Below are 14,089 nucleotides of genomic sequence, written 5' to 3'. Positions count from 1 at the left end.
AGAATCATTGACTGGCTGCCTCCTGCACGCCCCACACTGGGGATCGAGCCCACAACCCAGGCATGTGCCCTTGACCAGAATCAAACCTGGGACCCTTCAGTCCACAGGCCAATGCTCTATCTACTGAGCCAAACTGGCTAGGGCTGAGCCACTTTTTAAAGACACAGATATATTATTGAGGTAATTATAAAAGCCTTGAAAGAGTTTGCTTGTTAGATTTTTCTGTGAATCCAAAAAATCTGCAGTATAGCCTCAGAAGCCATAGAAACTAAGGTGAGGGGTGCTGTAAGGGCAAAAGGATTTCTCAAAACAATGTCTTTGCCAACTATGTGTTAAGGGACAGTTACAACTGTTGTTTTTTTTGGGGGGGGGAGGAAGGGGGTAATAGGCTTTTTCAACTCTTTAAAAATTCTTTAGAGCTTTTCTGTTTCCCCTGAACCTGTAGAAAACATATCTCAGATTTTTCTATGGGATGGCTTTTATTCCAGAGTTCCTTCTGGAACGGCAATGAAACAATGTTATGAGTGCAGCTCAGTGTAATTTGACTTGCGCATAGTTTTCAATTGCTGTATATTATCATCATCATCAGTATTTAGGGCCTATCCTTTTCCTCTAAACAGGAAATGCCAAAAAGTCATTGTTGTTCAAATAGGAATCAGCTATTCTTCTATACTAACAAAGATGTAATTATAATCTTACCCAAATTACCTGTAAAGTGACATTTAATTGTTGATATTGAGTTTGTTTCCTATTTAAAGTGTGAAAGGGGTCATCTATATATATAAAAGCCTAATGTGCAAATTTTCCCCGCTGGAGTTCAACCGGGAGACCGATCACTCACTGTGACATGTGCTGACCACCAGGGGGCGGCATGGAGTGAAGGAAGGCCCCAGCTGGCAGCTGGCAGCCAGGGAAGAGAAGCCCTGGCTAGCAGCCAGAAGGCCCTGATTGGCCCTGATCACTGGCCAGGCCTAGAGACCCTACCTGTGCATGAATTTTGTGCACCGGGCCTCCAGTTTACAAATAATTATCAAAATTGCAAGTTCATTTTACTTCGAGCCAGCAATTCCACTTCTAGGAGTTTCTGCAGATATGTTAGCATAAATAGAAGACAGTGTACGGACATGGTTATTCATTGAAGCATTATTTGCAATAGAAAAACACTAGACATCAGAAAGCATCTACAAAAAGGGTCTGGTTAAATGCACATGATATATGCACACAGTAGATAGGATACCATGAGGCAGCTAAATGGAAAAAAAAGATGTGAGGAAGCTTTGTAAGTACTGAGATAGAATGTTCGACAGTATGTATTGTTAAGTTCTTAAAAAACAAGGGTGTTACACCACATTTAGTTCCTTTTGTGAAAGGGGTAAAATAAGATTATATGTTCATATTTGATTGAATTTGCATCAGAAAACATTGGAGAAGATAGATAGGAAATTAGCCACAGTGGTTGCCTGTAGAGGACAGGAGAAATTCAGGGAGGAGCTAGGAAATGCTCAGTGGCTTTTAAGTTTGTGAATTAAATCAATCAAAAAAATACCAGAAGTAAATATGGGGAAAATATTAAGATTTGATCAATTTTGGTGATCAGCACAAAGATGTTCTTTATATTAACCTGAATACATTTATATGTTTGTGAAATATTTGATAATTTTAAAAATGGATAGGGAAAAATAGGGGGGAAATAGTAGCAACACTCAAAAAGATCCTTAAGTAACAGAATTTACAGGATATATTGTATTTTCTTTGTTTGAGAGAAGGGGTTAAACTAGAACCTTGTCAGGGTGGACTTTGCTTTCTATTATATCACTAGAGGCCCGGTGCATGATATTCGTGCACTGGGGGTTGTGGGGTCCCTCAGCCAGACCTGCACCCTCTCCAATCTGGGAGCCCTCAGGGGAGCCCTCTCCAATCCCGGAGTTTCTGTCCGTCTTTGCAATCATATGAGCGAATTGTCTGAGACCCCCAACCCAGTTTGGTTTGTTGCTCACAAAATAATAGAGGCCTTTTTTTTTCTTTGCTTCATTGGTGGAGATTTCCTGGAAGTTTTAGGATATCTTCCCTTTAATTTTTCCTAGACACTCTGATTTTACTTATGTCTCTCACCTTTGCTTTCCCTCCATCCCCCACCACAACAGTAACTTGATCCAGGCTCACTTTGCTCTAGAGCAGTGGTTCTCAACCTTCCTAATGCAGCGGCCCTTTAATACAGTTCCTCATGTTGTGGTGACCCCCAACCATAAAATTATTTTCATTGCTACTTCATAACTGTAATTTTGCTACTGTTATGAATTGTAATGTAAATATCTGATATGCAGGATGTATTTAGGCAACCCCTGTGAAAGGGTCGTTCAACCCCCAAAGGGGTTGTGACCCACAGGTTGAGAACCGCTGCTCTAGTGTCTAGGAGAGCTGTCTGCCACCAGAACTATGATTCCCAGCATTCCTGGTGCTCCCAGTGCTCTGGGCTTCTGCTTCCGGTCTTGGGGCTGCCATCAGAACTATTCCTAGAATTCCTGGTGCTCCCCATGCTGCTGGGAGTGACCAAGGGAGCCACATCCCCCCAAGCCGCCAGCTCTCCCACTCTGCTCTACGCCCGGCACCTGTGTATGCAAATTAATCTGCCATCTTTGTCAGGTTAATTTGCATACTTGCTCCTGACTGGATGGTGAGTGTAGCAGAGGGATGGTCAGTTTACATGTTTCTCTTTTATTATATAGGACTAGAGGCCCGGTGCACAAAAATTTGTGCACTCTGGGGGGGGGGGGTCCCGCAGCCCAGCCTGTGCCCTCTCGCAGTCTGGGACCCCTCAGGGGATGACCACCTGCTGGCTTAGGCCCGCTCCCCGGGGGGATTGGGCCTAAGCTGGCAATCAGACATCCCTCTGGCAGCCCAGGAGCCCTCAGGGGATGTCCACTTGCCAGTGGGGAGCAGGCCTAATCTGCAGTCTAACATCCTTAGCGCTGCTGAGGAGGTGCCCACCACTACCGCTGTACTGGCAGCCGTCAACCTGGCTTGTGGATGAGCAGAGCTCCCCCTGTGGGAGCGCACTGACCACCAGGGGACAGCTCCTGCATTGAGCATCTGCCCCCTGGTGGTCAGTGTGTGTCATAGTGACCAGTCATTCCCAGTCGTTCTGCTGTTAGGGTCAGTTTGCATATTACCCTTTTATTATATAAGATAGAGGCCTGGTGCATGAGTGGGGGCTGGCTGGTTTGCCCTGAAGGGTGTACCAGATCAGGGTGGGGGTCCTGCTGGGGTGCCTGGCCAGCCTGGGTGAGGGGCTGATGGGTGTTTGCAGGATGGTCACACCCCCTTCAGGGTGGGGGTCCCCACTGGGGTGCCTGGCCTGTCTGGGTGCTGAGGGCTGTTTTCAGGCTGGCCAAGCCGCCCCGCCCCCCTTCCCCCCGCCCCCCCAATTAACAGAAGCTCCCAGCCTCTCCTTTCTTTCTTTTTTGATTCTGGGATTTATTTACCTTCTGTAATTGAAACTTTGTAGCCTTGAGAGGAGCTCAGAGCCGGCCAGGGCGGGCGGGAGGGAAACTTGGCTTCCTCCATCATTAGGGGCACCTAAGCCTCCTGTTTGCTCCAGCTCCGTGGCCACGCCAGCTGAAAGCAAGTATCTGGGGTTTATTTGCCTTCTATAATTGAAACTTTGTTGCTTTCAGTGGAGCTCAGAGTTGGCACGGCAGGCAGGAAGCTTGGCTTCCTCTATCATTGGGACAGCCAAGCCTCCTGCTTGCTCCAGCTCCGTGGCTGCCGGTCGCTATCTTGGTTGGGTCAATTTGCATTCAGTCGCTCTGATTGGCTGGTGGGTGTGGCTTAAGGCGTAGTGAACATATGGTCAATTTGCATGTTTGTCTTTTATTAGTGTAGATTGTGCACAAAACCAATGATGGCTGGGCAATGAGGTGTCAGGTGTGGGTTAGTACATGCATTAGGAAATACTTCATTTTTGGTAGTACTGATAGTTGAGTACATTTTGTATCCTTAGAAATTTGACTCATGCCCAACTGATAACTGGCATGGTTCAATAATAGTGCTCTCAGAAGAGCCCAAAGTCTCAGGCAAAGCAGCTTATCAAATAACAGCATCAAAAAAAAAAATTAACTCCAGCTCTTAGAGTTTTTTATTTTCCAATTCATGGTTGTCACTGTCTCCATTTATCCAGAGCATACTAACCCTTCAAGGTCATTGAATCCCACGCTCCTACCAAGCCTTTTGGCTAACTGCAGACCCCATTCTTGATCACCAGCCGCACCAGCTTTTTAGCATTTGTATCCTAAATGCCTCCATCACCTCCATGGCCCAAGATGATCTGATGACTTGTCCCACCATCTGCTCTTCACTCACGAGGCTTTGGCCACGCTGTCCTGCTTCTTGCAAACCCCAAATTCATTCCCGCCTGAAGGCTTTAGCATTCATTGTGCCTTCTGTGTTAAATTATCTGCCCATAGCTCTTTGCATGGTTGGCCATTTCTTATCATTTACATCTTGGGCTCAAATGCAATCTCTCAAAGAGGCTGTCCCTAACCCAAAGCAGTACTCTTAATTACAACCCCACATTACCCAGTTTTATTTCCTTCAGAGCCCTGGTAACTGCATTAAAATACCCTGTTTATTTGCTTTCTTGCTTATTGCCCATCTTCCTACTCTGCCCACCCCACCTCCTTATAATGCTCATTGCTTAAAAGGTAAGAGCACAGACTTTGGGAACCGGTGTCTGCATTTAAATATCAGCTCTGGTTCCCACTATTCTTGTGACTGGACAAGTTGCTTAATCTCCTATTTACCTAATTTTCTCATTAGTAGTCCTGTATCATATAAAGGTCAAGTGCCTAGCATGGTGCTTAATACTTAGTAGGCACTCAAATATTTTTGAATGAGTAATACTCTGATTCTATTTAATATTTGTGTGTGTGTGTGTGTCTAAGACTCCCCAACAAAACTATGGACTCCTTGAGATCATCTGTGACCTCCTGGAGCTTCAGTAATAATTCATCAAGTAGAAGGCACATAGTGGGTGATCAGTGAATACTGCTTGAAATACCCAAACTGTTTTATTGTAGATTTCTCAGAAATATGCTTTGCATTCCTGAATCTCTCTATATTAGGACAAAAATCACTGAAGAAGGACATTGCGTCACTTGCTAGTTCCAGTTCCACCAGCCTACCCATCCCACGCAGTAAAGCTTCCTTGTCTGTGGTTGGGAATGCAACAAAAGGGCTTTGTTTGAATTACGCCCACACACAACACTTAGGTTGCTCAAATTAAAAATTAAATTGTCTTCTGACTCATGATGTCACGTACTTTTAAAAAATATTTCCTTATCTTCATACAGATCAAAGTGATCCCAAAATGTAAAAAGCATGCTGTGCTCTTCAGGAATGCTTATTAAATTATTTGCATCATTGAAAAAGTCTGTAAACAGCTGTTTGAACTTTTTGGGTATCTCAAGATACATGAAGTATATTTTTAAAATGAGAGGCTATTTGAAAAGTACTTTGCTTTTTAATACATATTAAATGTACTAGTACATGGTCTCCCTACCAGAATATAAATTCCTTAAGTTACAAAAGGAAATACAGTGAAAAATAAGTTTTCTTCCCCAGAGGCAGTAATTGTTTCTAATTTCTCAAGTATTCTTACAGAAATATTCTTTTTTAAAAGTTGATTTTACAGAGAGAGAGGAAGGGATAGAGAAGGAGGGAGGGAGGGAGAGAAGCATCGATATATTCCACTTATTTATGCATTCATGGGTTGATTCTTGAATATGCCCTGACCAGGAATTGAACCCTCAACATTGGCATATCAGGATGATGTTCTAACCAACTGAACTACCGGCCAGAGCCCAGAAATATTCTTTACATTAATAAGCATATAGGTGATTATGTATGTTTTCCCCACATACTTTGGGGTACTGAACACAAGTTCTGTACCTTATTGTTGTCATTTAACTATACATTTTAGAGATATTTCCTTATCAATATATAGAGAGCTATCCCACTTTTTTAATAGTCACATAAATATCCCATATATGGATGTACCACACTGACTTAACTGTCTGCAACTGATGAACATTTAGGTTGTTTTGCATTTGATAGACGTGTTATTAAAAACACTTTTTTGTTTTGTTTTGTTAGGTTGTGCCAAACTGCTCTTTATTCAGTACCCATTTATACTCCCCCTAGCAAGCAGGAGAGTTGGGCTATATTTAGATCATCTTTTTCATTGTTTCTTTCATTTCATCACTTAACTGTACATTTGGAAGAGTCTTATAAAACAAAGATTTATCTCTGAAGCCTTTTCTCAACATATGTTCTGTGGCCAAAAGAAAGGGTGTTGTTGTTTTTTGTTTTGTTGGGGGGGGGGGCGGGTGGTGTTAGGACTTTTTTATTTGTTTCAAAATCACTGTTCTTGCCGAAGCCGGTTTGGCTCAGTGGATAGAGCGTCAGCCTGCGGACTGAAGGGTCCCAGGTTCGATTCCGGTCAAGGGCATGTACCTGGGTTGCGGGCATATCCCCAGTGGGAGATGTGCAGGAGGCAGCTGATTGATGTTTCTCTCTCATCGATGTTTCTAACTATCTCTCTCCCTTCCTCTCTGTAAAAAATCAATAAAATATATTTAAAAAAAAATCACTGTTCTTAATGTATTAAACCTGTGATGAAACCTGATACACCCCACCCCATCCCACCCCAAGGCAAACAGTTACCAACTTCCTAAATTGGTTTCCTGTCTTGGCATTGCACGTCTTGGGCACTTGTTTTATCTTTAGTAGGAACTATTTCTTTATGATTTATTATTTTCTATAGGAACTGCTTCATTTGTCCTCCCTACCAGAATGTAAGCTCCTTAAGGGCAGAAGCTGTATCTTAGTCGTTATTCTTTTAAATATCTCTAATCAGTTTCAACTCTTCTAGTCCTCATTGACTTTGTCCCTTGAGCCCTAACTCACCATAGCATCCGCCTCACTTTCCTCTCTTCTCGGCTTCATCATGGAATAGAGGGCATTGGATGTGAAGTCCCTTCCAGTGTCCTCCCTTCCGTGCTGTGAGCATCAGTGTCTTACCTGCTCCTTGCTTCTCATCTCAGTGGGACTGGCTTTAGTCCCACAGAAGATTATACCCTCTACCTCCCGTGTGTGCCAGCCCTTCCTCCTTCCTTCCTCACGAGCCCCAAGGAGTGTCATCCTCTCTTTGTCCTGTACCTTCAGCTGCGCGTGTGTTCACTCTGTCTCATAAACTTGCTCATACTTCTCATTGTTTACAACCAAACATCTAGGACAAAACCTTTTCACTCCCCGGCCCCTAGTCTTCTGGTCACCACCGTCTTTCCTTCAGAGCCAAGTGTGTGTTTTTAAATGGCTTTGCTGTCTCCATCTTCTCTCTCATTCACTGCTTAGCCCTCCTCAGGCTCTGCCCATCTTTCCAATCAAAGGCTCACTAGTTGTCACACCCAGTGGACCTGCATGTACCTCATTGGACTCTCCTCTCGTAGCAGCTGGAGGTGTTGACAATTCCTCCTCCTCGTTCTCCCCGCTAGGAGTCTGTGAAACTCCCTGAACTCTTCTAGTTTACCTCCTACTTCTCTGGCTATTCCTTTCGGGGATTTTTCCCCATTCCCCTTCCCCTAAATTGTCATAGTTCTCAGAGACCCATCCTTAAACTACTTCCTTTGTCTCCCTGTGCATTCTCCCCAAGCAGCATATCTTTTCTCAAAGACCTTTTGTTTTGTGACTCCTAAATTTCTATATGCATCTCGGACTTCAGTCCTCAAGACCCTACTGCGTACTGTGCACCTCCACTGACCACAGCAAAGGCACCTGACATTCGCATGCCCCAGAGTGAGCTGTTCAATATCCCCGCTCTATCTTCCTCCTCCCGCTCTCTACGCCCTTCCCTCCCCCCATCTAATAGCTCTTTATCTAGGTTAATAATACTATCATTCTAGAAGCATAAAGGCCATCCTTCCTCCTTGACTATACTCTGTTGTACACCACCTACATCCATGTGGTCACTAGGCTGGGTGGGCATTTTGCCTCCTCAGTGGCTTTGAGATCTGTTATCTTTTCAAGTTCATTGCCACTGCCTTGGTGCCCAGCCCTCATTATCTCACCCTCGCCAATATAATAGCTGCCAGTTGTGTCTCTCTCAAGTTTATCCTCCTTGTAATTGGCAATATCTTCCTGGAACTCAAATTGGAACATGCCCTCCCTGGCCAGTGTTATCGGTGACTTCCATTTCCAGGGGATACTGTCCAAACCCTCTAAAGTAGGGGTGGGAATGTCCGGCCCTTGGGCCGTATAAGGCCCTCAAAATCATTTGGCCTGGCCCTGCCAAGGCACTAGGGGTGAGTTAATTAAATGTTTGACCAAACACAGCAGGCTAATTTTAAGTTGATAACTTCGTATGGCCCTCGAATGATGTTACAAATATCCAAATGGCCCTTGGCAGAAAATAGGTTCCTCACCCCTGCTCTAAGGCACGTTAAGGTCTGCCCCCTCCTACACCTCCTGCTGCTTGCTCTTCCCTTAATCATCATCGCTGCTTCTGCATGTACTGTGTGCCTGCACATTTCTACGCATTTGTCCTGCCATTTCTTCTATCTGGATGCCCTTCCCTGCCCCCCCCCCCCCCGCCACCTTCCACCTGGAGAAATCTTGTGATTTAGTTCAAAGGGAGGCTTCTTGACCTAACCCCAGTGTTAGTACTACCCCCTCTGTGTTCACTGAGCATCTTGCTCAGGTCTCTCCTACAGAACCAATCACATTGTGTTCCAGTGGTTTACTTGGTTATTGCTTCTATTATCCTGTCAATTGTTTGGGTCTGATGGTACTTTATTATTCCTTGTATCCCCAGTGCCGGTAGAGTGGCTGACATACAGAAAGTCTACATGTCATATAGATGTCCCCTGAGTGAATGGAAAGGAAACGGAGGTAACATCTGGGTAGCTTACATGTAAAAGAAAACCTTGCTGTTGTCTTCAAAGCACAAAGAAATTTTCTTCACTTGGCCTAGAACAGTGATGGCGAACCTTTTGAGCTCGGCGTGTCAGCTTTTTGAAAAACCCTAACTTAACTCTGGTGCCGTGTCACATATAGAAATTTTTTGATATTTGCAACCATAGTAAAACAAAGACTTATATTTTTGATATTTATCTTATATATTTAAATGCCATTTAACAAAGGAAAATCACCAAAAAAATGAGTTCGCGTGTCACCTCTGACACGCGTGTCATGGGTTCGCCATCACTGGCCTAGAACTAGGTGAAACTGCTCCATTCGCCTTCCTTGTGCTGTGCACAGTCTCTCCTTACACTTCAGACTGATTCAGGACTTTCAGCAAAGGGCCTGATCCTCCTGAAGGAGGAGTCACACCTGATAACAAAGTCTGGGCACCTCTTCGCTTCCCTCCTTTGAGATTTCAGACCAGAGGGCTTCTGGGGAACTGCTGGAGCTCAGCAAACGTTACCCTTCGTCTCCACGACGGAAAAGGGATCTTCGTTCTGTAGCGCTTGTGGCATGTGTCAGGGCCTGTCCCTTTCCCTTGGGAGGGAAGAGCTGCTCGGCCCCAGTCTGTTAGCTGTGCGTGGAGATACCGTTGGGGGATGACGCTGAAGAGCCCCCTCAGCGTCATCACGCTCAGGTGCGAGGCTGGGAAACTCTTCAGCTGCATCTGTCCGTCAGCTCCTCAAGGCCAGTTCCTAGTCGCAGGCCTAGCCGCCTGCTGCAGAGAGGGTCCTGCTGACACGGGGCGGGAAGGTGGCAGTGTGTCCCTTCTCCTATGTGTTTTGGACCCTTTGGACCCACATGAAATGTCATCAGGTGCCTCATGGAAAAGAGGCATCATTTTTTCATTAAGTCCTGGGTTTTTCCCTGTGTAAATAACTAGTCACATTAATTGAGCATTTGAAGTCATTCGTAAATGGGTTTGAACCCTGATTCTGAGACTTGGGTTCTGTGATCTGGGCCAGAGAGGCTTGGAGCACCAAGAGGGATTTCAAACACTGGATGGAACTGGATAAAGCGGGAATCTAAGTCAGTGTGGAGCTGGGGTTCCAGGGAGGTGGCCAGCTTTGAGAAACTGGTTGAAGAACCTAGTTTCTGAGGAGCGGGCATCCAAGGGCTCACAGCAAGAATGCCAAACTGCTAAGACACGGAGCCATTAACCAGAGCTCCCTGAGTCTCCCCCAGAACACAGGACCAATTCAACTTTGGGGCAGTGCTGAACCTGAGGTCTGGGTTACCTGGGACCTGTTATGAGGATTACAGTTATGGGGGCAAGAGACAGAAAAAAATGGAATATATTGGCTTTCATTGTTGGTCTCTTGGTTTTGCACCCTATTTCCTCTCTTTAGCTCAGCTATGCCACTACTTCCTTCAGTTCTGTCCTGGTTTCCAGGTGAGCAGGGTCTGTTCCCTCTTGGCCTGCGATCACCTCCCTGACGAGATGTCACAGCCACTGCCCGACAGCTCCCTGCCTCACAAGCATGGCCAGGGTCCCTCAGGCTGTGAGCACAGTGAGTCTTAGACCAGCCTCTGCCATCGTTACACATAGTTATTCATGATCTTACCGGGGGCTCAGAGCTGGCTGATTCACCTCCATCAATAGTCCCTGCCCATTCCCCTCTCTTCTCTTCACTCAGCTTCTTTCTCCCCTTTCAGTCCTACATTGTAGATCTCTCTGATTGACTTCTCTCCGACTGACTTGTCACCCTAGCTGCTCTAGTCTTCATCAGCTCAATCATAGTGAATGACTGAGGATAATTATTCTCAACATTTATGGAGCTCTTACTATAGGTCAAGTATATTATTTCATTTTTAATCTCACAAAACCCCCCACTATAAATAGATTGTTATAATCTGACTTTTACTGATGAGGAAACTCAGAGTGGTTAAGAGTTTAGGCTCCTTCAATTCAATAAATATTTAGTGACTGCTGAAAATCTCATGTGTCTATATCCCTTGTGTCACACAAAGTAAGTTTCCTATCACCATAACCTTTCTTCAGAGAGTTGAAATATATGTACTTTTTTGAAATCATTATCTCTCTTGGCAAGTCCTTCAGTGTCTTTCTTACGCATCTTAGATGTTACTTCTGATTAAAATGGGGTTAACCCAGCCTCTTTGATTAATGTCTTCATTTTTTAGAGGAACAAAGGCTTCTGGTGGAGAAGTGACTTACACTGGGTCGTATGGCAGGCTAATAAATTCAGGGTGAGCACCTACGTCTCCTAACACTGGGCTGGTGTTATTCTGATGTACTTAGCACGTGAAGTTTTATTGGCACCAGGGGAATGATTTCTCGTTTATATTACAGAAGTCAATTTATTTTTTCATAGAAGAGTAATATGTGGACATACAGCTTTACCTGCAACATATCAGAGTGGATTCCTGGATCTGCTAAGTGTTTCTAAACTGCAGAAAAATTCCCCTACAGTCTTACATGTCAGAACTTTTCAGCATGAAATAAATGCCTGATCACTCACCTCACTTTTCTGCCAAAAATAAAGCACAGCCGCTCTCCGGACTCTGGCCTTCTATAGAAGTGTAATCCTCCTTCCAAATCCATTCTTCAGTGAGGGACACCCACTTTTTCCCATTGGCTTCGTCCAATCTTGGTGTTCTAAGGGCAGGATGTTTAGAAGTTGAAGTCATTGACTTTCAAAATGAGAAGCTATGTTGGAGAGTGTCTTGTTGTTTATACTGTTTATGTCACTTGGAGCAGTGTTGCCACCAAGGTAGCCGCTGGTTTTATGTAGTTCTTACTAAGAAATTAACATAATAGCATTTAGCCAGCCTCAGGCTATATGACAGGACTTCAAAGTCCCCAGGAAGCCTTATCTTTGGGAGCTGGGAAAGAATTATTCCTCCTGTCTTTATATATATTGATAAACCGAGGCCACGAAAGACCAAAGCAGCTTTGTGTGCTTTACACCTGGTCACCACCACTCTGAGATTGACTTTTTTAGATTTCACGTATAAGAGATATCATACAGTATTTATCTTTCTCTGGTTTATTTCACTTAGCATAATGCCCTCCAGGTCCATTCAGTTTGTTGCAAATGGCAGGATTTTCTTCTTTCTCATGGCTGGATAGTAATCCATTGAATATATATAGTACCACTTTTTTTTAAATCCATTCATTTGTTGATGGGCACTTAGGTTGTTTCCATGCCTTGGTCATCATGAATAATGCTGCAGTGAACATGGGAGTACAGCTGTCTCTCTGAGACCCTGATTTCAGTTTCCTTGGACATACACCAGAAGTGGGTTGCTAGGTAGTTCTGACTTTAGTTATCTGAAGAGCCTCCATACTGTTCTCCCTAGTGCGGTTCTAATTTGCATTCTGACCAACAGTGCACTCGGGTTTACGTGGGAATTCTTCATACTAAGTTTACTACATTTTTATATTAGTTTGAAATTTTGTCAAAATGAAAATATTAAAAAGCAAAGAATAACAATGGTAAGATAAATAAGCAGTAAAATCTATTTTCTGCTATTTATTTGATTTTTTTTAAATCTCTGAGGAAAAGGAGACCATTCTTTTTCCAAAAGCATAAATCACATTGGTGAAGAGACTCGGCTGAGAATGCCGCTGATATTGGGGGTCCCTTTCCTATGTCTCCCCAGGCGCAGCGAACCTGCAGGCCGACCACACTCTTGGCATTCAACAAAAATTGAGGAGAACCCACCCAATGCCAGCATGATGCAAATATCTCAGGGCACGATTGGCACTCCTTGGCCCCAAAGCTACCATTCCAGGTAAGTGGCCAAAGCTGAGACCCAGGGGTTTCTTTCCTTCAAATGTCCTGTTCCCCAGAAGAACATTTTTTTTCTGCTTTGAGAACACTTTCTTCCATTTATCCTGAGTATTAAATCCGTCTCCCCAATACCTTCCTCATCCTCTTAAAATTCCTAACCTGTGTACCACTCATCTTGATCTCCTTGGCCAGGGTGGTGTGAAGCAAGGACAGCATTATTTTGAGCTCTGGCTATTTATCTGAGATATTTATTGGGTCTGTTGATTCTCAGACATTTCTCGTTACACTAGAAATACTGGCATACTTCTTCCCTCACTTAATGTCCTTTCTGCTAAGTTAGGATTCCCCTGCATTTTTATAGACTTGGAACCCACACAGACTGGAATTCATCTTCTGATCCCAGGAAGCCAGGCTCTGGTGATTGAACACTTTTTGGAAGGGTTGGATAAGGGTAATAGTAGGGAGATTGGAGGGTCAAGAGAATATGGTTCCTACATAGACATGAGATGCAAGTTCTGATGTGGGGGAGTGGAGGACAGCTTCTGGAATGATTATTTAACTAATGATGCTGGCTATGCACTTGGCAAGGACAGGACTCAGAATCCTTAGCACTCGTGTCTGGTCAAATGAAGAACCAAATCTTAGGCCTAGTACTGGTGGACATGGCTCCCAGCATATTAGGGAAGACTTCAGGCCGTAGGAAGTAATTTCCTGGTTACCCTCCTTGTTTCCAACACCCACTTGCCCGAGTCTCTCCCGATAACCCTGATGGGAGTCATTCTCTCCATCTGAGCCATCTGTGCTCAGAGAACAGAGCCCCACCCCCCACAATGGTTTTGCTTGTTGGGCATGCAGGGTTGAAGGCCTTCAGAAGGTTAGATGTTTGGGGCTAACAGTGTGGAGGAGGGACAGCATAATGCTAAGTCAGACATAGGCTTAAATCTCAACTTCACCTACTGCGTGAGCCTGAGCAAGTTGTGTAACCTCTTTGATCTTGGTTTCCTCATCTATAAAATGAAATTTATACTGTATCTCTCAGTGGACCATAGTGAAGATTAAACAAAATAACATGTAAAGCATTTAGTGTAGTTCCTGATGACCATTAGCTATAATAATGAGGCTGAAGACTTATCCGAGGCACAGTGAAACCTGGTGATGAACTTCAAAGTTAATGGCATAACCCAGCACAGTACGCACTTATAAAATGCAAGTGTGTATTGACCGATTGCCCTAAACAGTGGGCTCTTTGGAGCCTCCTAACCCCTAACTTTAAGAGGCCCCTGAATCTGAAATCACACTGCAACCTAAAAAACATGCCA

General features: G+C 44.3%; 1 protein-coding gene across 2 annotated transcripts in view; it reads left to right on the top strand.

Annotated features, from left to right (window-relative positions):
• Positions 1 to 14,089, top strand: part of SHROOM3 (shroom family member 3) — a gene marked incomplete at its 5' end in the record, with an annotated part of 281,625 nt that overhangs the window by 224,800 nt on the left and 42,736 nt on the right. For both annotated transcript variants that reach the window (XM_081100888.1, XM_081100887.1), the window contains one exon: positions 12,640 to 12,771. In XM_081100888.1, coding sequence (XP_080957014.1) covers positions 12,640 to 12,771 — 132 coding nt within the window. The remainder of the gene's footprint in view (positions 1 to 12,639; positions 12,772 to 14,089) is intronic.

The sequence above is a fragment of the Myotis nattereri genome, assembly GCF_964212035.1.
Source record: "Myotis nattereri genome assembly, chromosome: 1".
In the NCBI taxonomy this organism is placed as follows: domain Eukaryota; kingdom Metazoa; phylum Chordata; class Mammalia; order Chiroptera; family Vespertilionidae; genus Myotis; species Myotis nattereri.
Note: the sequence above shows the minus strand (reverse complement) of the source record. Positions and strands in the feature narration are given on the sequence as shown.